This window comes from Schistocerca cancellata, chromosome 9, assembly GCF_023864275.1.
Source record: "Schistocerca cancellata isolate TAMUIC-IGC-003103 chromosome 9, iqSchCanc2.1, whole genome shotgun sequence".
NCBI classification, from domain to species: domain Eukaryota; kingdom Metazoa; phylum Arthropoda; class Insecta; order Orthoptera; family Acrididae; genus Schistocerca; species Schistocerca cancellata.
The window spans coordinates 155909601-155935405 of NC_064634.1; the positions used below are offsets into that span (position 1 = coordinate 155909601).

Below are 25805 nucleotides of genomic sequence, written 5' to 3' on the forward strand. Positions count from 1 at the left end.
GTGACTGTGCCCTACTTTTGAATACAAGTTTATACGGATGGTGGACGTTTCGCAGATCCTCGACCGGCCGCTGGAGGAAGACGCCTGCTGCCAGACAGACCTGTTCCTCGACCGGCCGCCGACGCCACCCTACGTACCGGCCAAGACCGGCCTCGACCAGGAGACGCAGATATACCCAGGAGACGTGAGTATACTCCAGCTCAACCTCTGCGCTCTAGCGGTAATACAGTGACACCAGCAGCAACTGATGAGCGACACATATGTCACTATCTCTTACAGACTTCTGTAACTGAGTGGTGTGCTCTTAACAACGGAATACTGAATTTCTCCTCCAATCCGCCAGTCCAAATAGTACTTATTTATTTACTGCGTATTTAGCTTGATCAGATCATATAATGAGAAGAATAATGGGCCCAATACTGATCCTTGTGGGGCCCCTGATACTGGTCCCTACATTGTGAGCTTTCTGCTCCAATAATTATACACTGTTGCCGAAATGGAAGGTATGAGTGGAACCACTGAACAGCACTTGAAGAAACATTTTGACTTGTCAGTCAAAGTCGACAGTAGTTAAAGCTTTCCTGAAATCGAAAAAGCATGCAATAAGTCACCTGTTGTATATCCCAATCTTGTTTGTTTGTAAGTCACTTTTGTAAGAGCAGTCATCACTCTGCGATTTTGACTCAGACAGGAATGGCATTTATCTACACGATTATTTGATATTAAATAACTGGTAATCTGCCCCTGAAATGTGTGTACTAAAGCCTTGAATAATGCTGGTAGAATGCTTATGACCCTGCAGTCAGAAAGCTTTTTGGCGGATTTCTTCTTGGGTAATGGTTTCATGAGTCCGTGCTTCCAGGCTGTTGGAAAGATGCTGGAGGTCCGAGAATGGTAAAAACGTCTATTTATTTTTGGCAGCAGAAAATGACGAGAGGATTGTTAGTTTACAGTGTCATATTGTCGTGCCCTGCAGCTGCTGAACGAATTCACACAGTTGACTTCCGTATCGTGTTAGCGCTTACCAGCTGCAGAAAAGTACGCGTTTTTCTGAAACAGATGAAAAAATGCATAGCTACTATAAACTCTATATTTTCCAAAGTATTACATGTACCAAAATAATTGATGCATGAATAGAACCGTGAACTCAACAACTTTTCATTGCGCCCTCTACAAATGTTCTATGAGTGCCCTCTGCTCACACGACACACGCCCAAGCGGCAGTCAAGATCGTCCCATACCTTATGTAGCAACATTCTATCAGTGATCATCACAGCAGCAATAGTACGTTGTCTCAGCTGTTCCGGTGTTCTTGGTAGTACCCTCAAGCGACCAGTGAAGTGGGCGGGGGAAAGGAGGGAGGGGGAGCGAGGGAGCAGACCCACTATGCCGAATCCAGCCACGTGAAAGCTCGTCACGTAGGAAGCGACGAACATCGATGCTGCAGTGGCAGGGTGACCCGTCTTATTAGAATATGCAATTCTCGAGATCAGCAATTAGCTGTGAAAACAGCCGCAGCTGTAAGATATCAACGTAAGAGATAGACCTACCCGTCACATTCTTCTCACGGAAGAAAACCGGCCCATACAGCTGCTTTCGTGACAGTATACAGAAAACATTAACCTTCAGGGAATCTCATTCAAGAGTCACAGTTTCACTAGGTTATTCTGTGCCCCGCATTTACATCTACGTGATTACTCTGCTATTCACAATAAAATGCCTGGCAGACAATTCAATGAATCTCCTTCAAGCTGTCTCTCTACCGTTCCATTCTCGGACAGCGCGTGGGAAAAACGAGCACTTAAATTTTTCTGTGCGAGCCCTGATTTCTCTTATTTTATCGTGATGATCATTTCTCCCTATGTATGTGGGTGTCAACAACGTTTTCGCCATCGGGGGAGAAAACTGGTGATTGAAATTTTCTGAGAAGATCCCGCCGCAACGGAAAACGCCTTTGTTTTACTGACTGCCACTGTAGTTCACGTATAATGTCTGTGCACTATCTCCCCTATTTCGCGATAATGCAAAACGAGCTGCCCTTCTTTGTACTTTTTCTATGTCATCTGTCAGTCCCACCTGATGCGGATCCCATACCGCACAGCAATACTCCAGAATAGGGCGGACAAGCGAGGTGTAAGCAATCTCTTTAGTAGGCCTGTTGCACCTTCTAAGTGTTCTGCCAGTGAATCGCAGTCTTTGATTTGCTCTACCCACAACATTATCTATGTTGTCATTCCAATTTAGGTTATTTCTAAATGTAATCCCTAAGTATTTAGTTGAATTTACAGCCTTCAGATTTGTGTGACTCATCGATTAATCTAAAGTTAGCGGATTTCTTTTAGCTCTCATGTGAATAACTTCGCCGGCCGAAGTGGCCGAGCGGCTCTAGGCGCTACAGTCTGGAACCGCGTGACCGCTACGGTCGCAGGTTCGAATCCTGCATCGGGCATGGATGTGTGTGATGTCCTTAGGTTAGTTAGGTTTAAGTAGTTCTAAGTTCTAGGGGACTGATGACCTCAGATGTCAAGTCCCATAGTGCTCAGAGCCATTTGAACCATTTTTTTGAATAACTTCACACTTTTCTTTCTCCAGGGTCAATTGCCACTTTTCGCACCATACAGATCTTATCTAAATCATTTTGCTATTAGTTTGCTCATCTGATGACTTTACAAGAAGTTAAATGACACTATCATCTGCAAACAATCTGAGTCTCCTGTGTAGTTAATATAGATCAGGAACAATAGAGGGCCCATAACACTTCCTTGTGGGACGCCTGGTATTACTTCTGTTTTACCCGATGACTTTACGTCTATTACTACGAACTGTCACATTGTAGCGATTAAACTTTCCACATGAATGAAAGGCTGCTTCGTCACTGAATATCGGCTTGAAGGCGAAAGTTATTTCTGTACTGTGATGCAAAACTGAAGGCGCTGTCCATAATACTTCGGTTTTAATTGTTGCGCGAGCTGTAGACGGCATGGTTTGAAATGTAACAGCCGTCACAAAATCTTCCACGCAATTTTCTGCAGTATCCAAATTCGTGGTTTGCGCAAACCGTTGATTTTATTAGACAGCGTACGAAACTCTCTTTCTCTCTCCTCGTTTGCATCTGGCACACTTGGGCGATCGGTATTTTTCTATGTACAGAGACAACCAGTCCCCCTAAATTGTCGATACCAACGCACGTCGGTCTGTCTAGGCGGGGGCTTTTTTACAAAAATCCTACTGAATGCTCGTTGCTTTGTCGTTACAGATAAACATATAACATAATCCAACACACAAAAACTCTTTTCTTGTTTTTTCGCCATGATATCAAGGCGCTGCAGTCACAAGCGAAGTGGTGGGCACAATGTAAACTAGGTGAGTTCACGTTTCCATTCACGCATCAGTCGACTTTGTACATGTTTGGAAAATATAGAAGTTTGAAAACGAATGAGTCATTTACAGAGGCCGTATATGCTTTACGTCAAAGCGGGACTATCTATAAACACTCGTGTTGTAGAATTCTATGATGGCAGAATATTGTAGAGCCGATAACGCCTTCTGTCTTTTGCGAAGCTTTGAAGCATCTGTTTTTTTCAGAAACCGGAGTCAGCACTTGACTGCTACTTCCTTAAGGTTCCGGCTGGCGATATTACTGTCGTTACTGGCTCTCAGAATCAGGTTACTGGTATCTTTACTTGCTGTGACTGAGGCCCAGTTGAGATTTGTGGCTAAATAAAGACTCTACAACAGTAATTTTACTCTGCAAATTACAGTAAAGTGAGTGGTAGAAGGTATGTTTTTTATTGCACCTTACAGGGTGTTTGTTGTGCGGTGTGCCTAACGGGAAAGGCATTGTTTCAGCGTCATAGTCCGTCCCCGTTGGAGAACGGCAGCGTCCATTTGAAAACGACAGCTACCCTTGGAAACGTCACAAAATTTTCTGTTGGAGTGGTATCGTATACTGAGCAGATATATAATTCGACGAAATGTATTGAAACGTCCCCTTAGAAAAATTTCAAAATGACAGTGCTGGAAAACCTCTTACGTTATTTGATTTTCAAACAGCTGAGCAGAACTGAACGTACTCAGACATTTCTCTCTTTACTTATTCTGATCAACACTAAACTGACACACAACATTTTTAGCGCAACGCAATCTGACTTTCATTAATCTTGACAAAAGAATGGCCCTGACTGACAATAACCTATATCTTTCATGAATCACTTACCTCACAAAAATCTTCGTTACTCGAACTACTGCAATACAGCGAGCGCCAATACTGTCAGCTAAATAAAGGATTCTAACTACTGAAGGCACTAACTAGTGATAGACATAGTTAGCAAATGAAAGATTTTGATAGAGAACAGACAATGTATTTACCTTAATAATTTTCAAAAGTGACCATTTATATATCAGTTCATGATATCCAGTATTACAAATTTACTCTTTCTGATGAACACACGTCCAGATCGTCCGCTCTCAAAATTCTGCCATCTCTCTCCCCACATCCACCACTGCTGGCAGCTCACCTCCAACTGCGCAACTCTACGCGCTGTTCGCATCCAACGGCCCAACACTACAATAGCTAATATTCCAACAATGCAAACCAGCCACAGACTTCTCACAGCATAGTCAGTGATTTTTATATAGAGCGCTACGTGGCGTTACCAACATAAAAACCTAAACAGCCTACTTACAGTATGCCTTGGCATTAACTGCTGTTCAACATGGTGCTAACGATAGTAGGTAGCGATACCAACGTTACGGCGTGAACATGTTTACAGTTGGAATATGCATTGAATAGCGGTGGACACATCAGCGATGCTGTAATCAGGGCTGTCAGTACGTCTCACTGGACATGTATCAAACAAGCATTCTCTGGAGGAAGCTGAATCCGAATACGGCCATCACCGTGGTTAAATAGAAACTGACAAGTCATTTGGACACTCGGTCCCGGTTCATTTTTCAATGGCCAGTCTCGCCTTTACTGTGCCTGTTGCTGTCGTGAATCAAGATATCAGTAGGCTTACAAGAACCTATGTGCAGTTTGTCTCCAATGGAGTCTTAGCTGCAACAACGTGAATTGCTTTTATCTGAAACGTTGGTATCATTTCCAGCATCGACCACGCCACGTATTGTCGTTTCTTCGGTTTTGCAGAGTCCTTCACCCCATTCGTCTCTGATGTCCAAGTTATTCGATGTACTATGACGACACACTCCATGCCATTTATAAACGTTTCCACCGTCTCTGGTACTCTTTCGACGGAACCTCACCATATTTGCGATTCATTTCCTGCCTTGAGTTCACATCACTTGAAGCTGGAAGTGTCCCATACTCTGCTCATGGCATGAACGGGAAGATTTGTCTGTATCTCCGCTACCTATTTTCAGTTTTTCCATCTTTCTAACTGATCCTTGAAGTTTCATTGTGTCCTATAAACACTCATTTCCACGATAGTAAACGGTCGTAACACTCTCGGTCGTACATAGTCATTCCTATTAGTGACAGTTTAAAGTATGGGTACGTAAATAACATTGTGGTTTTCAGTGAGATAACATGAACGCCAGTTCTAAAACTAGGAAAATTGCGATAAATACCTATTCAGAGAGGTCACAAACATGACATGAAACCACTGATGTTTGAACACCTCGATAAAATAAATAGCTCTTCCACTAACATGTATCACCTTACTCAATGCTAGTACAGACGCTGCATAAAAGCACAAATGTCGCTCGCCTGTTGATACAAAGACATCAGTACATCACAAGAGTTGTACAGGATTAAGCTGCGTGGCTAACGGCATTAGTGGTCCAAGATGCTCAATAGAAAGCATAGGAAAATTGAAAAAAAAAAACTTCCAGCTCGAAATAGCAATTTAATAGTTCGTCAAAAAGTTTAAATAATAAGCCATATTAATAAAAGTAGCAGAAATGAAATGAACGACTACATCAGGGAATCAGGTTCGAAGTATTTAAGTATGTACTGATTTTTATTGGCTACTAGATGGGTGACAACTATATTGATCTGCATCGTGATGTTTTCGCGGCGTAATAATTAATGCATTACATTTCAGAAGTGCAACTGAAATATTAGGAGATGATAAAATAAAGTTTGTGCGGCTCCACTCCCGAAATTTAATGGACTGATAACGGTGCTGTTTTCCTCTATTAAACTGTTCATTTATGAATGGCTAGATTGGTGATTATGACTGATATTTCAATGCCCTGTCCAAGAGTTATGGACGACACCATTCTTATGATGGCAGCAGAGACCAAATATTCATTGTTCAATAACAACATTTTTTTCATTTGTGGTACGTATGGTTGGATCTGCTGTTTCAACACGGACAACCTCTCTGGGACAGAAAGTTTGTGTACGCACATGAAAGGATATGCTTGATTTTTGTAACGGTGCGTCTTTGATGCAGGCATCTCAATAACATTGACAATATCCTTAAATATACAAATACTGGAGACTCTTTGATTCCAGCTCATCGTTAATGTAAATATATTTTACATATTTCCTGTAAATAGGCGAAAAGACACTATCGTTTATTTACACAATCGGGGAAAAGTAAATAAAATCAGTCGCAGCACTCTAGCGTCTATGGATATCCGACCGAGGTGACGTTAGGTGAACGATCATAAAAATGTAGTTATGTGTTGCGCAGATAGAAGACGTAAATTTACCGGAAGAATTCTTACAGCATATATTTCGCCCACTACGTCATCTAGGTAAACCTTGTTGTCTTAATTCCGTACAGTGACTGTGTATCTGTGCCGAAATAAGTTACCGAAACAGCTACGCATCACAGAGAAAGTTACTCTCAAAAATATGAGCACCCACGTTTAATTACCAGTAGTATACTACATCCTCCAACTTACTTCTCGCATAGTGAAGATGGGGGTAAATTTAAAGAAATTCGGCGGTACCCGTGGATCTTTCTGCTCGCGCATCCGCCACGAACTGCACCCCAGATCGTGGAAAGGCTTGTGCAACACAATACGCTATAGGACGAATTTCGGTGCATAAATTTAGACGTAGACGACACTACAGATTTTTTTGATATGGTTCTTAACCTCCTGAGGCCATTTTCAGATTTCATTGATCTAGGATCCCAAGGAGTTAAAATTACTCAGCCGGCCGTGGTGGCCGAGCGGTTCTAGGCGCTTCAGTCCAGAACCGCGCGACCGCTACGGTCGCAGGTTCGAATCCTGCCTCGGACATGGATGTGTGTGATGTCCTTAGGTTATTTAGGTTTAAGTAGTTCTAGGTTCTAGGGGACTGATGACCTCAGATGTTAAGTCCCATAGTGTTCAGAGCCATTTGAACCAAAATTGCTCACTATCTGTAACACTTTGTAGGAGACAACGAACTGGATGTGAGGTGGATGGAGCCTGTGGCTGTGCCATGGGCGACAGAGGTCCATAAACCGAAACAAGCCTGTGTTTAATGAAGTTATACGGTTTACAAAGGGGCGTCCAGGAAACGTGGAATTATTCCGAGTGTCCGTCTCATCGAGCAACATGGGCGGGTGGCAAAAGTTACAGATAGTCGAAAGGAGCGGGCGTATTTCTGGGGCGGATGTGGAATAATAGTGAGCGGTAGGTGGCTTAGCCATCTGTCCTGAGACAAAGTAAAATTGCAGGAGAGACTGAGACAGGAGGGCATAAAAACGTGTGACCTGTATGAGAAGTTAATTTCTAGAGAGCGAAGCTCAGAAGGTCCGCCTCCGTAGGTGAGGAGGCATCGTCTCTGGCTGCTATGCGGAGGACCCGTGTTCGATTCCAGGTACAGTCACGCATTTTTCCTTGATGGGAGGACTGGTACGGGATCCATTCATCCTCGTGATGACAACTGCGGAGCTACTTGAGTGAGAAGCAGCCGCTCTGAGGTCAAAAAAGACGGCAACGGCCGGGACGGCGGTTTGGAGACCACACGCCTCTCCGTACCACATCTGAATGATGCCATTGGCCATGAATCACTAGGTGGTCGGTCGGTCACGATTGGGCGGTCCGTGCCAGAACGCAGAGCTGCCTCTATAATATTGAAAGACTACAGGGCACTGCTGCATCTCCGTGCTTGGACTTTTGTCCCATAGGTCGGCACTCATAAAGCGGCAGATGTAGCCGGCTACAGTAGCTGTGTGCCCAATGTAAACAAGAACCGCAAAATGATAAATAATACGAATAATAATTTCTACGGATCAGAGTTGAGACTTACAACTGGAACTCTACAGGGTGTTTAAACAAAAATGTCACATATTACTACAGGAGGCGGTATTGATCAAAACAAGAAGAAAAGGTCCTATAATGGTATGTGTGGAAACCAGTACCTGTTGAGACATGGGCCTGTCTGAGGTCTCAGACGCTCGTCTCACTTACGTAGAGGTGGACTCTACATGCAGTGCTGCATGTTGTTACCACTCATCCTGACACATCCTCGAGTCCAGTGAATTACGCTCCCTTTCGAATAAATCTGGCGACACTGGTACTGTGTCACATGCATCGGTCACACGCTCCTGTGACGTCTGCATATTGTCATGGGTTGGGCATACAGCAGTGCCTTTAATTGTCCCACTGGCCATAAATCCAACGGATTCACTTTTGGGGATCAAGGAGACAATGCTACGGGACTTCCTCGACCAGTCCACCGCCCGCAAAACGTTGTGGTGAGCTAATGTTGCACGATCCGTAGAAAACGGGATGCTCTGAATGCTATCAGTACTACTACACTACTGGCCATGAAAATTGCTACACCAAGAAGAAATGCAGGTGGTAAACGGGTATTCATTGGATAAATATATTATACTAGAACTGACATGAGATTACATTTTCACGCAATTTGAGTGCATAGATCCTGAGGAATCAGTACGCAGAACTACCACGTCTAGCCGTAATAACGGCCTTGATACGCCTGGGCATTGAGACAAACAGAGCTTGGATGGCGTGTAAAGGTACAGTTGCCCATGCAGCTTCAACACGATACCACAGTTCATCGAGAGTAGTGACTGACGTATTGTGACGAGCCAGTTGCTCGGCCACCATTGACCAGACGTTTTCAGTTGGTGACAGATCAGGAGAATGTGCTGGCCAGCGCAGCAGTCGAACATTTTCTGTATCCAGAAAGGCCCATACAGGAGCTGCAACATGCGGTAGTGCATTATCCTGCTGAAATGTAGGGTTCCGCAGGGATCGAATGAAGGGTAGAGGAAATGTAACGTCCACTGTTCAAAGTGAAGTCAATGCGAAGAAGAGGTGACCGAGACGTGTAACCAATGGCACCCCATACCATCACGCCGGGTGATAGCCAGTATAGCGATGACGAATACATGCTTCCAATGTCGCCAAACACGGCGACCATCATGATGCTGTAAACAGAACCTAGATTCGTCCGAAAAACATGACGTTTTGCCATACGTGCACCCTGGTTCGTCCTTGAGTACACCATCGCAGGCGCTCCTGTTTGTGATGCAGCATGAAGAGTAACCGCAGCCATGGTCTCCGAGCTGATAGTCCATGCTGCTGCAAACGTCGTCGAACTGTTAGTGCAGATGGTTGTTGTTTTGCAAACGTCCCCATTTGTTGACTCGGGGATCGAGACGTGGCTGCACGATCCGTTACAGCCATGCGGATAAGATGCGCGCCATATCGACTGCTAGTGATACGAGGCCGTTGGGATCCAGCACGGCGTTCCGTATTACCCTCCTGAACCCACCGATTCCATATTCTGCTAACAGTCACTGGATCTCGACCAACGCGACCAGCAATGTCGCGATACGATAAACCGGAATCGCGGTAAGCTACAGTCCGACCTTTATCAAAGTCGGAAACGTGGTGGTACGCATTTCTCCTTCTTACACGAGGCATCACAACAACGTTTCACCGGGCAACGCCGGTCAACTGCTGTTTGTGTATGAGAAATCAGTTGGAAACTTTCCTCATGTCAGCACGTTGTAGGTGTCGCCAACCTTGTGTGAATGGTCTGAAAAGCTAATCATTTGCATATCACAGCATCTTCTTCCTGTCGGTTAAATTTCGCGTCTGTAGCACATCATCTTCGTGGTGTATGAGTTTTAATGGCCAGTAGTGTATGACACTTTTCTTAAACACCATGTTCAGGTATTGATAAGAGATGAACATGGTTAAGCGCAGCTATTTTTTTTACCTGCAAAGCACTTTTTTGTATGTGATTACTCACACCGTGTATGGTGCTGGGCAAATTAACAAATACTAGTAATTTACTATGTGTCCTCTTAAGTAGGTTGTTTTACATGTAGATCTGTTAGCCGAAATCGGGAACATAGTTTTCCAGTTACTCTCTTCATTCGTGCTTTTACCTTCTAATTCTGTTCGTCCGCGTCAGATATGTTGGTGCATTTTACTGTTTGTCCGCAGCTCTTCGACTTCGACTTGGAGGTGGAGCCAATCCTGGAGGTGCTCGTGGGCAAGACGATCGAGCAGGCCATGATCGAGGTGCTGTCCGAGGAGGAAATGGCCGCCATGCGCGCGCAGCAGCGCCGCCTCGAAGAGCGCAGGGCCGGCGAGGAGGCAGAGGTATGCAGCGCCGCGTGCTGGCGCGGAGCGATAACGAACCACTCTGACATCGCGGTTTCCACGGGGTGACCCGGGAGGAGTGGTCCGTACTAAGGGTTATGACAGGAACCATCATTCGAAGCAAAGAATTTCGTACAGACTTACGCCCTATTTCGAACTGTGTCCCATATGTAACACATTTAATGTGCATTGTGATCTTTTCAGTCTGTTATTCAATACGTCGTTAGGTTTACTCGTGTTCAACGGTTCATGAACAGCACAACACGCGTTTTACAAAGTATCAATTGAAAAATACGTAGTTTTAACACATTCGCCTCTAAGCATAATCGTACACGTCACGTTACAACTGTTGCACAGTTCACAATAAACGTTCGAATATTTCACCGTCAGCTGCAGTGCAAGAGCCTCTGTACGCTCTCTTATCAGGGCAGCAGAATCCATTACGCGACCAAGCAGTCCATCATCCGTTTTCACCTTTCGTTTGTACACCTCAGAATTCATCGAAGCCCATAAACAAAAATCTTATGGCATAAGGTCTGACGATCTTGATGCCTAGTTAACTGGGCTACCACGACCAATCCAGCGATTAACTTGAGTGCGGTTGAGATGTTCCCTTACATGTCTGTTAAAATGCCGTGGGGCTCCGTCATGCTTGAAATACATTTCAGTACACGTGGCCAAAAGAACGTCCTCTAGTTCTTCAACAAGCGAATTTATTTTTTAAAAGAAAAAAAAATCAAGTACGTTTTTCGTGTCATTCGCTCTTCCAACCTATCGGGCCTATCAGCATGTTACTAATCATACTGATAAAATTTTCTGACTTCCAGCCGCGTCCAGTGGTTTAAAATGCGCGAGCTTTCGGCCGAGTTCTCCACGGCCATTGTCAAGTGGTGACTGTCGAATGACTGCTGCTGCCATCCTGCTGCGGCAGCAACAATCATTCGGCAGTCACCACTTCACAATGGCCGAGTAGAACTCGGCCGAGAGCTCGGGGATTTTAAAACACTCGACGCGGCTGGAAGTCCGAGAAAATTTTCATTGTATATCACTGCCAAACTACGCATTCGTATATAATACTGACCATGCTGTACCGAACACTGATCAAAAAACAGATTTCGAAATTGATTTCGCCGGCCGCTGTGGCCGAGCGGTTCTAAATGCTTTAGTCTGGAACCGCGCTGCTGCTACGGTCGCAGGTTTGAATCCTGCCTCGGGCATGGATGTGTGCGATGTCCTTAGCTTGGTTAGGTTTAAGTAGTCCAAAGTCTAGGGGACTGATGATATCAGTTGTTGTGTCCCATAGAGCTCAGAGCCATTTGAACCATTTTTAAATTGATTTCCACTGTGGAGTGTGGAGTTTTCTACGACCACCGAAGATTTTTACGTGTGTTGCTGATTCCATTCCGTGCAAAAGTGGCTTCATCGGTGAATAGTATTTATGAGAGCAAATGACGATAGTCATTTAACCAAAGTATTCGAGTCGTATGACATCGTCGCCAGTGTGAAGACTGTGGACACGCTATAAGTGAAGTGGGTACAAGTTTTCCGCAAGCAATTTTCTCCACACTCGTGTTCACAGGACACTGATTCGCCCAGAACTTCGCCGTGTACTGGTGGTAGTACTAAGCTGCACCATGTCAACAGTTTGTTGCTGTTGCTGCACAGGATGCTTAACTACACTCTCAGAAGAAAAATGGCAACTTCGAAGAATACGTGTTTCACGCAGTGTGCTAAAAGCTCTGGGTACACTATACTATGTGGAATTCGAGGTGCCGGATAGCGCTGACAATATTCTTAGACAGCGGCAGAAGCACTACCATCGCAGAAACTGTAAACACATCTACATCTGCATCTGCATACATAATCCGCGAGCCACCGTACTGTGCATGGCCGAGGGTACCCTGTAGTTCCGCAAATACAGGGTTATTACAAATGATTGAAGCGATTTCACAGCTCTACAATAACTTCATTATTTGAGATATTTTCACAATGCTTTGCACACACATACAAAAACTCAAAAAGTTTTTTTAGGCATTCACAAATGTTCGATATGTGCCCCTTTAGTGATTCGGCAGACATCAAGCCGATATTCAAGTTCCTCCCACACTCGGCGCAGCATGTCCCCATCAATGAGTTCGAAAGCATCGTTGATGCGAGCTCGCAGTTCTGGCACGTTTCTTGGTAGAGGAGGTTTAAACACTGAATCTTTCACATAACCCCACAGAAAGAAATCGCATGGGGTTAAGTCGGGAGAGCGTGGAGGCCATGACATGAATTGCTGATCGTGATCTCCACCACGACCGATCCATCGGTTTTCCAATCTCCTGTTTAAGAAATGCCGAACATCGTGATGGAAGTGCGGTGGAGCACCATCCTTTTGAAAGATGAAGTCGGCGCTGTCGGTCTCCAGTTGTGGCATGAGCCAGTTTTCCAGCATGTCCAGATACACGTGTCCTGTAACGTTTTTTTCGCAGAAGAAAAAGGAGCCGTAAACTTTAAACCGTGAGATTGCACAAAACACGTTAACTTTTGGTGAATTGCGAATTTGCTGCACGAATGCGTGAGGATTCTCTACCGCCCAGATTCGCACATTGTGTCTGTTCACTTCACCATTAAGAAAAAAATGTTGCTTCATCACTGAAAACAAGTTTCGCACTGAACGCATCCTCTTCCATGAGCAGTTGCAACCGCGCCGAAAATTCAAAGCGTTTGACTTTGTCATCGGGTGTCAGGGCTTGTAGCAATTGTAAACGGTAAGGCTTCTGCTTTAGCCTTTTCCGTAAGATTTTCCAAACCGTCGGCTGTGGTACGTTTAGCTCCCTGCTTGCTTTATTCGTCGACTTCCGCGGGCTACGCGTGAAACTTGCCCCCACGCGTTCAACCGTTTCTTCGCTCACTGCAGGCCGACCCGTTGATTTCCCCTTACAGAGGCATCCAGAAGCTTTAAACTGCGCATACCATCGCCGAATGGAGTTAGCAGTTGGTGGATCTTTGTTGAACTTCGTCCTGAAGTGTCGTTGCACTGTTATGACTGACTGATGTGAGTGCATTTCAAGCACGACATACACTTTCTCGGCTCCTGTCGCCATTTTGTCTCACTGCGCTCTCGAGCGCTCTGGCGGCAGAAACCTGAAGTGAGGCTTCAGCCGAACAAAACTTAATGAGTTTTTCTACGTATCTGTAGTGTGTCGTGACCATATGTCAATGAATGGAGCTACAGTGAATTTATGAAATCGCTTCAATCAATCATATAATAGCCCTGTAGAGTGGGCAGAAAACGAGATTCTATATGCCTCTCTATGAGTCCTAATTTCTGTTATCTTTGTGGTCCCTACGCGAAATTCACGTTACCGTCAGTTGGGTCGTTCTGAACTTTCCTCGAAAGAACATCGCCTTCCTTCCAGGGATTTTCATTTGAGTCTTCAAAGCATCCCGCACAAGATATTTGCATATTTATTATTAATGTAAATGGGTGGCATTTAAGCAGCGCATGTACGAACAGTTAACCCTTCCTTCTCTCTTATACACTCTGTCCCTCACACTACTTCACTCATAGCGCACCATGGCTAAATGCGCTTGAAAGGGCTGGTTTAGTGGCACAAAAACATACCGAGCAAAGAGGATGAAAGTAACTAGGTCGGTTGGGCTATAATAAAACGTCAAAGAGGTTGAATCAGCAAGACACATCAGTGCGCACAGCTAGCCCAAAAGAAAAAAACGTCCATGTGTTCTGTTTCGGAAACCTTTCGGAATGGGGCATATGTACATGTGAAGTTTCTTGTTTCAGGTAATCCTTCCTGTCGTATCCACGAATATGACCGCTTCTTCTAGGACACCCTGTATACGGCGTCATAGTCTGTGAACAGACTCCAGCAGCTTCCTTCTCTGTATTATTCAGTATTTTGTAATGCACTCCCCGTGTCCCGCGTACTTGGAGCACCCAAAAAAAACTCTCTGAGGCACTTTGGATTTTGCGTTGGTGGCTGGCCCTTGGAGATGTATTCGTCTACCAAAGAACAGCAGAATGAAGCCCCAAGTATCTGTCACTCCAAACAAATGCAACAAACCAACAGAAGGTCCCAGGCTGAGTGAAATAACTCCACGAAAATGAGAATGCGACAACGTTCGAAAGTTTTGTCCTTCCCTCCCTCCTCCGCATGCAATGATGACGGTGCCGAGGAAGCTTTAAAACGCACGCACACTGGATGCAAAGTTGAACGATGTTCCTAGTGTAATTCATGAGAACTCAAAAACTATCGCATGAAACGTCACTCCAAGGTGATTTACTACTGCAGTGCTATTTATCGGCAGTTGTAGGCTGTGCCTGGGGACGCAAATACACGGATTTTGCTTCTGGAAATGGACACGCATGAAATAACTGCTCTAACTTCATTAGGAATTCTCGAAGATGGCCGGAAAAAGCCCTAAAGAACATTGATCATACACGAGCAGTAGATTAATGGGAGAGATATGAAAGATAGGGGCAATCTTGAAGTTGAACTGATTTTGTTCAGGACTAATTACGGAAAACGTTCAGTCTGAACAAAATTTGTTATTGAAGACACGGCACTGAAACAAGTCTCCAGTTTTAGGTATTAAGGGTGCGATGTCAGCTTAAATAATGACATTGATATGTAGACTAAAATGAAATAAACAATCTGTTTCAGCACTTATGTGACGTATTAATAAAACCTTAAAGAAGAAGACGTGGAAGAGACAAAATTAAAATTTTACGAAACAACGGCTATTCTCATCAGTTGTATTGCAATGAATCTCAGATTGAAAAAAATAAAGACGCATGCAGTCGGCTGAAATGAGATTTTTAAGAGATATCAAAGGTCGCAAAGTACAAGAATAAAGGAACAAACGTACCCAACATCTTAAACGTATGGAAGAAGACAGAGTTCCAGTCATCGTAAACAAGCACAATTCCTGAGGAAAAAGAAACGTTGAAAGAGTGAGAAAAAGATAGTGTTATAAATGTGAAGTCGGAACAGTATAGTTGCGTAGACCCTGAAGTAAAGAAGAAAGGAGACTGTTGAGAGGAGCCAGTCTCGCCAGAAGACTACTTGCGGGTGTCCCCCGCGTTGTGAACTCGTATCTCAATGACCGCAGGCAACGCTCTGGTGGAACGCCTGCTAACGACCTAAGGTGCGTGGCGCTACAGCCCTCCCTCTTTATTACAAAATACTTGACTGCTACGGAAATGAAACAAATATTTATTCCATCTCTGAAGTCCGTAGAGATAGAAAAAGAGGGAGCGAAATGTTGTCTACAAATATTACAGGAACTATGCTACAGCTATAAAAGCTGAACAGTATATTACGGTGTCGGTAGGTCATAAGATAGTGAGATATGTTCATAATTTATTATGCTTGGTATTAAATGCATACGTAGAGCAAGCAATAAAAGGAGAAATTTGAAATAAGAATCAAAGAAATAAAAATTTTGCGGTTTGCTGAAGACATAGTAATTATGTCAGAGAGATGGCAATGGATTTCGATAATCAGTTGAACAGAAAGGTAAAAGTGATATGATGAAATTTGTTAAGATGAACATCATCAGAAGTACGAGGGCTATTCGGAAAGTACGGTCCGATCGGTCGCGAAATGGAAACCAAAGTAAAAATACAAGTTTTGTGTGGAATAGTTAGCTAAACCTTCCGGCTACTTCGCTACATACTTGCCGCTCCGACTTATACATTTGCAGTTGGGTAGTACCAACTTTCCAATACCCTCGTCACAGAAGGCAGCCGCCTCTGCTTTCCACCACTTCTCTACGCTTGTCTGTAGCTCGTTGTCTGTGCCAAAGTCTTGTCTTCATAGCCAGCGGTTCATGTGAGCAGAGGTGAACATCAGAGAGAGCCAAGTTCGGGCTGTATGGTGGACGATCGAACACTTCCCATCGAACACGCCGGAGGAGCGTCTTCATTGCCCTGCAGAATAATGAAGGAGGAAACGCATGGCAGTTATGTTATGTGGGCTGCATAGCTTAAGGCGAAATCTCCCAGCCGGCCCTCATAATTGAAAAATCCTAAGAAGTTCTGGTCTTACGTTAAATCAGTAAGTGGCTCGAAACAGCATATCCAGACACTCCGGGATGATGATGGCATTGAAACAGAGGATGACAAGCTTAAAGCTGAAATACTAAACACCTTTTTTCAAAGCTGTTTCACAGAGGAAGACCGCACTGCAGTTCCTTCTCTAAATCATCGCACAAACGAAAAAATGGCTGACATCGAAATAAGTGTCCAAGGAATAGAAAAGCAACTGGAATCACTCAACAGAGGAAAGTCCACTGGACCTGACGGGATACCAATTCGATTCTACACAGAGTACGCGAAAGAACTTGCCCCCCTTCTAATAGCCGTGTACCGCAAGTCTCTAGAGGAACAGAAGGTTCCAAATGATTGGAAAAGAGCACAGGTAGTCCCAGTCTTCAAGAAGGGTCGTCGAGCAGATGCGCAAAACTATAGACCTATATCTCTGACGTCGATCTGTTGTAGAATTTTAGAACATGTTTTTTGCTCGAATATCATGTCGTTTTTGGAAACCCAGAATCTACTATGTAGGAATCAACATGGATTCCGGAAACAGCGATCGTGTGAGACCCAACTCGCTTTATTTGTTCATGAGACCCAGAAAATATTAGATACAGGCTCCCAGGTAGATGCCATTTTTCTTGACTTCCGGAAGGCGTTCGATACAGTTCCGCACTGTCGCCTGATAAACAAAGTAAGAGCCTACGGAATATCAGACCAGCTGTGTGGCTGGATTGAAGAGTTTTTAGCAAACAGAACACAGCATGTTGTTATCAACGGAGAGACGTCTACAGACGTTAAAGTAACCTCTGGTGTGCCACAGGGGAGTGTTATGGGACCATTGCTTTTCACAATATATATAAATGACCTAGTAGATAGTGTCGGAAGTTCCATGCGGCTTTTCGCGGATGATGCTGTAGTATACAGAGAAGTTGCAGCATTAGAAAATTGTAGCGAAATGCAGGAAGATCTGCAGCGGATAGGCACTTGGTGCAGGGAGTGGCAACTGACCCTTAACATAGACAAATGTAATGTATTGCGAATACATAGAAAGAAGGATCCTTTATTGTATGATTATATGATAGCGGAACAAACACTGGTAGCAGTTACTTCTGTAAAATATCTGGGAGTATGCGTGCGGAACGATTTGAAGTGGAATGATCATATAAAATTAATTGCTGGTAAGGCGGGTACCAGGTTGAGATTCATTGGGAGAGTCCTTAGAAAATGTAGTCCATCAACAAAGGAGGTGGCTTACAAAACACTCGTTCGACCTATACTTGAGTATTGCTCATCAGTGTGGGATCCGTAGCAGATCGGGTTGACGGAGGAGATAGAGAAGATTCAAAGAAGAGCGGCGCGTTTCGTCACAGGGTTATTTGGTAACCGTGATAGCGTTACGGAGATGTTTAACAAACTCAAGTGGCAGACTCTGCAAGAGAGGCGCTCTGCATCGCGGTGTAGCTTGCTCGCCAGGTTTCGAGAGGGTGCGTTTCTGGATGAGGTATCGAATATATTGCTTCCCCCTACTTATACCTCCCGAGGAGATCACGAATGTGAAATTAGAGAGATTAGAGCGCGCACAGAGGCCTTCAGACAGTCGTTCTTCCCGCGAACCATACGCGACTGGAACAGGAAAGGGAGGTAATGACAGTGGCACGTAAAGTGCCCTCCGCCACACACCGTTGGGTGGCTTGCGGAGTATAAATGTAGATGTAGATGTAGATGTAGATGTAGAATTGGCGGGAGACACTGTTGTTGTAGGCACCTTCACGTGCTCGCTGTGCGCTCAGAACTAAAAAGATCGATGAACATACCGGAGATACTGTCCAACACATCTGTGCAAAGCTTCGTCGTATTTTCAGGTGTTTCCTTTTCACGTCAGATATGACCTTTCTTTCCGAATGGCCCACGTAAAATACACGTAATGGTTTGTAGTCGAGTTTAATCGGACGATGCTAAGGGAATGATATTACAGAATGAGATACTGAGAGTCGTTGGCGACTTTCGTTATTTAGACAGGTAAATAACTGGTAAATGGAGGAGTAAAATGCAGACTGCCAATGGCAAGAAGCCTACCTGTACAAGAAAGTGTATTAAAATTAAATAAAACTAAGGCTGTTAGGAAGTTCTTTCTTAAGGTATTACATAGATGTACAATGAGAAGAATTCGCTATCACTGAATATACACTATGTGATCAAAAGTATCCGGACACCCCTGACAACATAGGTTTATCATATTTTGTGCGTTGTGCTGCCACCTATTGCCAGGTACTCCATTTCAGCAACGTCAGTAGTCATTAGACCTCGCGAGAGAGAAGAATGGGCTGCTATGCGGAACTCGTGGACTTCGAAATTTGTCAGGTGGTTGGGTGCCGCTTGTGTCATACGTCTGTACCCGAGATTTCCACACCCCTAAACATCCCTAGGCCCACTGTTTCGATGTGATAGTGAGGGGGAAACGTGAAGGAACACGTACAGCACAAAAGCGTACAGGCCGACCTCGTCCGTTGACTCAGAGACCGCCGACTGTTGAAGAGGGTCGTAACGTGTAATAGGCAGACACCTATCCAGAACATCACACAGGAATTCCTAACTACTATGACAGTTAAGCGGGAGGTGAGAAAACTTGGATTTCATGGTCGAGCGGCTGCTCATAAGCCACACATCGCGCCGGTAAATGCCAAACGACGTCTCGCTTGGTGTAAGGAGCGTAAACATTGGACGACTGAGCGGTGGAAAAACGTTGTGTGGAGTGACGAATCACGGTACACAGTGTGGCAACGCGATGGAAGGGTGTGGGTATGGCGAATGCCCGGTCAATGTCGTCTGCCAGCATGTGTAGTGCCAACAGTAAAATTCGGAGACGGTGGTGTTATGGTGTGCTCGTGATTTCCATGGAGGGGGCTTGCACCGTTTTTTGTTTTGGGTGGCACTATCACAGTACAGGCCTACATTGATGTTTTAAGCACCTTCTCGCTTCTCACTGTGAAGAGCAATTCGGGGATGGCGATTGCATCTTTCAACACGCTCGAGTACCTGTTCATAATGCACGGCCTGTGGCAGAGTGATTACACCACAATAACATCCCTGTAATGGTTTGGCCTGCGCAGAGTCCTCACCTGAATCCTGTAGAACACATTTGGGATGTTTTGGAACGCCAACTTCGTGCCAGGTCTCACCGACCGGCATCGATATCTCTCCTCAGCGCAACACTTCGTGAAGAATGGACTGCCGTTCCCCAGTAAATCTTCCGGAACCTGATTGAACGTATGCCTGCGAGAGTGGAAGCTGTGACCAAAACTAAGGTTGGGCCAACACCATATTGAATCCCAGCATTACCGATGCAGAGCGCCATGAACTTGTAAGTCATTTTCAGTCAGGTGTCCGGGTATATGCGCGAAGAAAAGAGAAGTCATCAGTTCCCAGTTTCTCTCCCCACCGATGCTATCAATGCTACCGGTAATCCTACCATTTACTGTGTCATTTATGTACTGTGCCAAAAATTCTGAACTGTAGCTTTAGTAGAGCGCAACTCTGCCCATGAGGCATGTTGCGTCGCAGTGTCGAAAAGGGCTGTAAAATGCTCCCTTTTTTGGCGGATATGAGAGAGTTGTGTTTGTAGAGTGTGGTTGAGTATACTGGATGCGTGGTATAGTGCGGTGTTACGTTTGTATTGTATGTTGATGAAAGAAGGGAGAGGGTGGACCCCTGTGCCAGCAAGTGGCCTACTCCTCTCGAATAGTACTGTTGTTTCTGTTTGGTTTGGCGGACAAGAAAAGTTCACGTATATCTGACAGAAGAAATTTTATTTAACAAAAGAGAATACGTCTTCCCCGACGTGTCTTTTAGTACAACGTAAGAGTTAATCGTTTGACAAAGACAATTACTTCTCGAATAAGACATAAACTTTACTGTAAAGGAAGTCTCTTTTCAGGTAGTGAAATAACAGCCATATTATTATTCCAAAGGCCTGAACGAAAAAGTCACATCTTGGAACAACGAATAAATATCAATATTGTCTTAAGGCTCAAGGAAGAGAACAGAGGCGTTTCTCGTTGCGGCGGAATCTTCTCACGAAATTCCAATCGCCAACTTTCTCCTCCGAATCTGAAAATATTTTGTTGGCACCGACCTACATAGGGATAAACGATCACCATGATAAAATAAGGGAAATCAGAGCTCTTACGAAAAGATACGGGTGTTCGTTCTTCCCGCGCGCTATACGAGATTGGAACAATAGAGAATTGTGAAGATGCACCGATGAACCCTGTGCCAGGCCCTTAAATGTGATATTTGCAGAGTATTCGTGTAGATATAGATGTAGACACTGCTACAAAACAGCACTAAGTCTTAAATACACAGTGCACTACCCTAGCCAAAGTTTAAGCCCTGACGGGACAGTGCACAGTTCAGAGTTTGAGCGCATAGAGTACGAGATAAAAGTCCCAGAAGGACAGCTCAGTTTCTAGAATTGCAGTATGATGAAACATAGTCAAGACGGGGTAGAAACAACGACGAGAAATCTTACAAGTCTGCTAGTTGATGCACGAAGGCTGACTCCTGTGAGTTACGTAATCGCTTCCCACGGATACTGAGTGCTGGTTACTGGCCGGGTAGGCGCTAGGCCTACCCACCTACCCACAGTAAGCACCAAGCTTGACGTCCCGATCCGAGGGACGGAGCACCATCAACTGTCGTGTACCATTGTTTCGTCAGACACTGCGGAGAAGTTTCTAATTTAATCCAGGACATTAGCTCAGCGACTGGTGATCACTCTGTGTATTGGAATTTTCGAGTCGAATTTGGTTTGTTGCTGATGTTACTACTGTACCACGACCCGCTGTATTCCGTCATCAAGGATTAACATAGGTTAACCAGTGCAACACTTCATGAACTCATTCACGCTTTTAAGTTGGATCAGGTACAATATTTTCAGGGCTATACGAAACGGAATATGTTTTCCTTGTGTTTCACATGTAGCAGGAACTGGTGCGATAGCCAGGTCGCTTGTACGAGAGACACTCCAAAAGAAATGTACACTATTTTTGTAAAAATACAGTTCTCATTCTGCATGTGTGAAAGTTTTACAGTGTGTAGATACATCCCTGTTTTCAAACTTAGTTCAACCTGTTCCCGTGAGTGGCGCCGTCACAGCATGTCTTCGAGATGGCTGCTGCACTTGACGTTCGTCAGAAGCAAAGTGCTGTCATAGAATTCCTATGCTGTGGAAACGAGACAGTGGGAAACATCCACAAGAGGTTGAAAAGGAGTATGGAGATGCTGCTGTCGATCACATCGCAGTACAGTTAGTCGGTGGGCAAGCAGGTTACGTGATAAAAGCGGGCATGGCAATATTTAGGATTGTCCTCGCAGCGGCAGGCCTCGTACTGCACACACTCCAGACAATGTACAGAGGGTTAACGAATTGGTGACTGCTGACAGATGCATCACAGTGAACGAATTGTCACTCTACGTTGGGATAGGGGAAGGAAGTGTTTTCAGAATACTGGAAGGGTAGTGCCAGGTTGGTTCCCAGGATGTTGACAGTGGCTCACAAAGGAACAATAACTTTTGGAACAGTACGAGAATGGTGGGTATGAATTTCTTGGAAGAATTGTGACAGGTGATGAAACATGGCTCCATCATTTTTCACCAGAAACGAAGAGGCAATCAATAGATTGACATCATGCAAATTCACCCAAGAAAAAAAAATCAAAACAACACCTTCTGCTGGAAAAGTTATGGCTACGGTATTTTTCGATTCCGAAGGACTCTTGCTTGTGGACATCATGCCATGTGGAACCACCATAAATTCTGATGCATATGTGATGACACTGTAGAAACTTCAAGCTCGACTGAGTCGTGTTCGACCACATCGACAAAAGCAGGATGTTTTGCTGTTGCACAACAATGCAAGGCCACATGTCAGTCAACAAACCATGGAAGCGATCACAAATCTCGGATGGACAACACTGAAACACCCGCCTTACAGTCCTAACCTGGCTCCATGTGACTATCATCTCTTCGGGAAACTGGAAGACTCTCTTTGTGGAACAAGGTTTGAAGATGATGACTCCGTTGTGCACGGTGTCAAACAGTGGCTCCAACAGATTGGTCCAGAATTTTACCGTGCGGGTATACAGGCGTTGGTTCCAAGATTGCGTAAGGCAGTTCAGAGGGATGGAAATTACGTGAAGAAATGAAAATATTTTTCCTAAAGGATGTATCTTCACACTGTAAAACTTTCAAACATGTAGAATAAAAGATGGACTTAAAAATATAGTGTGCATTTCTTTTGGAGCGACCTTCGCAATTTGGAGTTAACTCTACGTATTGCAGAGGTATCAGTACTTTTCGACCAACTACTTTTCTTAGAGTGAATCTTTCACTCTGCAGCGGAATGTGTAAAATTTTATGTCGTATTAAAACTGGTCGCTGGACCGGGACGGGTCGAGGCTAGTGCCTGGATGCACTGTCGGTAGGAGCATTGCCGGCGAAACCGAAGGCTTCCAGGTTCGTGGCGCGGTCTGCGACACAGTTTTAATGCAACACTAGTTTTCAGAACAGTAGATATTCCTTTGCAGAATAATGGATTTATTCTGGAATTAAGCCATAGGTTGTGTGTATGGCACATCACTACAATAACATTAATATCGGGATTGCTAGACCTGCAAGATGTGCAGGACGACTGTAAAGTTTGGTTGGTGTGAGAGAGGTACTAGCAGAAATAAAAGTGTGAAGCGGGTCGCGAGTTACTGAGCACAGAAAGCACGGCTCTCGAAAGGCAAGTTTCTGGAGTCGAGTCCCGGCTGTCACACGGTCATACACTCCTGGAAATTGAAATAAGAACACCGTGAATTCATTGTCCCAGGAAGAGGAAACTTTATTGACACATTCCTGGGGTCAGATACATCACATGATCACACTGACAGAACCACAGGCACATAGACACAGGCAACAGAGCATGCACAATGTCGGCACTAGTACAGTGTATATCCACCTTTCGCAGCAATGCAGGCTGCTATTCTCCCATGGAGACGATCGTAGAGATGCTGGATGTAGTCCTGAGGAACGGCTTGCCATGCCATTTCCACCTGGCGCCTCAGTTGGACCAGCGTTCGTGCTGGACGTGCAGACCGCGTGAGACGACGCTTCATCCAGTCCCAAACATGCTCAATGGGGGACAGATCCGGAGATCTTGCTGGCCAGGGTAGCTGACTTACACTTTCTAGAGCACGTTGGGTGGCACGGGATACATGCGGACGTGCATTGTCCTGTTGGAACAGCAAGTTCCCTTGCCGGTCTAGGAATGGTAGAACGATGGGTTCGATGACGGTTTGGATGTACCGTGCACTATTCAGTGTCCCCTCGACGATCACCAGTGGTGTACGGCCAGTGTAGGAGATCGCTCCCCACACCATGATGCCGGGTGTTGGCCCTGTGTGCCTCGGTCGTATGCAGTCCTGATTGTGGCGCTCACCTGCACGGCGCCAAACACGCATACGACCATCATTGGCACCAAGGCAGAAGCGACTCTCATCGCTGAAGACGACACGTCTCCATTCGTCCCTCCATTCACGCCTGTCGCGACACCACTGGAGGCGGGCTGCACGATGTTGGGGCGTGAGCGGAAGACGGCCTAACGGTGTGCGGGACCGTAGCCCAGATTCATGGAGACGGTTGCGAATGGTCCTCGCCGATACCCCAGGAGCAACAGTGTCCCTAATTTGCTGGGAAGTGGTGGTGCGGTCCCCTACGGCACTGCGTAGGATCCTACGGTCGTGGCGTGCAACCGTGCGTCGCTGCGGTCCGGTCCCAGGTCGACGGGCACGTGCACCTTCCGCCGACCACTGGCGACAACATCGATGTACTGTGGAGACCTCACGCCCCACGTGTTGAGCAATTCGGCGGTACGTCCACCCGGCCTCCCGCATGCCCACTATACGCCCTCGCTCAAAGTCCGTCAACTGCACATATGGTTCACGTCCACGCTGTTGCGGCATGCTACCAGTGTTAAAGACTGCGATGGAGCTCCGTATGCCACGGCAAACTGGCTGACACTGACGGCGGCGGTGCACAAATGCTACGCAGCTAGCGCCATTCGACGGCCAACACCGCGGTTCCTGGTGTGTCGCTGTGCCGTGCGTGTGATCATTACTTGTACAGCCCTCTCGCAGTGTCCGGAGCAAGTATGGTGGGTCTGACACACCGGTGTCAATGTGTTCTTTTTTCCATTTCCAGGAGTGTAATTTTTCTGGAAATGTCAAACTGCTTTTGTTTGGAAGTTGACCTGTTGATGAATCCTAGACGGTACTGAAACCAGTTGTCACTAAAACGTTGTGACATCCAGATGATGAGCTCTTTACCAGATAAATGTAAATGTCGTGTGACTAGGGCCTCCCGTCGGTAGACCGTTCGCCGGGTGCAAGTCTTTCGATCTGACGCCACTTCGGCGACTTGCGCGTCGATGGGGATGAAAAGATGATGATGAGGACAACACAACACCAAGTCCCTGAACGGAGAAAATCTCCGACCCAACCGGGAATCGAACCCGGGCCATTAGGACTGACATTCTGTCGCCGTAACCACTCAGCTACCGGGGCCGGACTCTTTTAATAGATAATCAAGGTTACGGTTTTCTCATAAGATTGTGTCACTACCCAAGAAATATACAGAAGTCTATACGGAGTAAATGTTCGAGAGGAAAAATGTCCCCCCATTTCTTAAGGTTACTTTCGAGTGATCTGTGTTTTGTGGACCGACCTTGGAAGCGGATCCTTTCAATAAAATGATGGTTAGGGACCCTAGGCGGGTCCGTCAAATGTCGAGGGGTTTTAACAAGAATGCTTTTACTTGTTCACTTTCCCTACTGGATCGGGTCGTTGGCTCTGGCTGAAGGCCTGTTATGAGACCTAACATGTTAATTAAAACTGCCCCTTTACTAATTTTGATTAATATTTAATAATTAAATAGTGTTCAGGGAACTGATCACTACTAAACAGTCCGCACCTCGTGGTCGTGCGGTAGCGTTCTCGCTTCCCGCGCCCGGGTTCCCGGGTTCGATTCCCGGCGGGGTCAGGGATTTTCTCTGCCTCGTGATGACTGGGTGTTGTGTGATGTTCTCAGGTTAGTTAGGTTTAAGTAGTTCTAAGTTATAGGGGACTGATGACCATAGATGTTAAGTCCCATAGTGCTCAGAGCCATTTGAACCATTTGA

The 25805-nt window shown here is 45.3% G+C and overlaps 1 protein-coding gene across 1 annotated transcript in view; it reads left to right on the top strand.

The window, feature by feature from the left end:
- LOC126101252 (radial spoke head protein 3 homolog) overlaps positions 1–25805 on the top strand; it is a 361559-nt gene that overhangs the window by 312649 nt on the left and 23105 nt on the right. Inside the window, exons 6-7 of the mRNA XM_049911940.1 lie at positions 56–184; positions 10387–10545. Coding sequence (XP_049767897.1) covers positions 56–184; positions 10387–10545 — 288 coding nt within the window. The remainder of the gene's footprint in view (positions 1–55; positions 185–10386; positions 10546–25805) is intronic.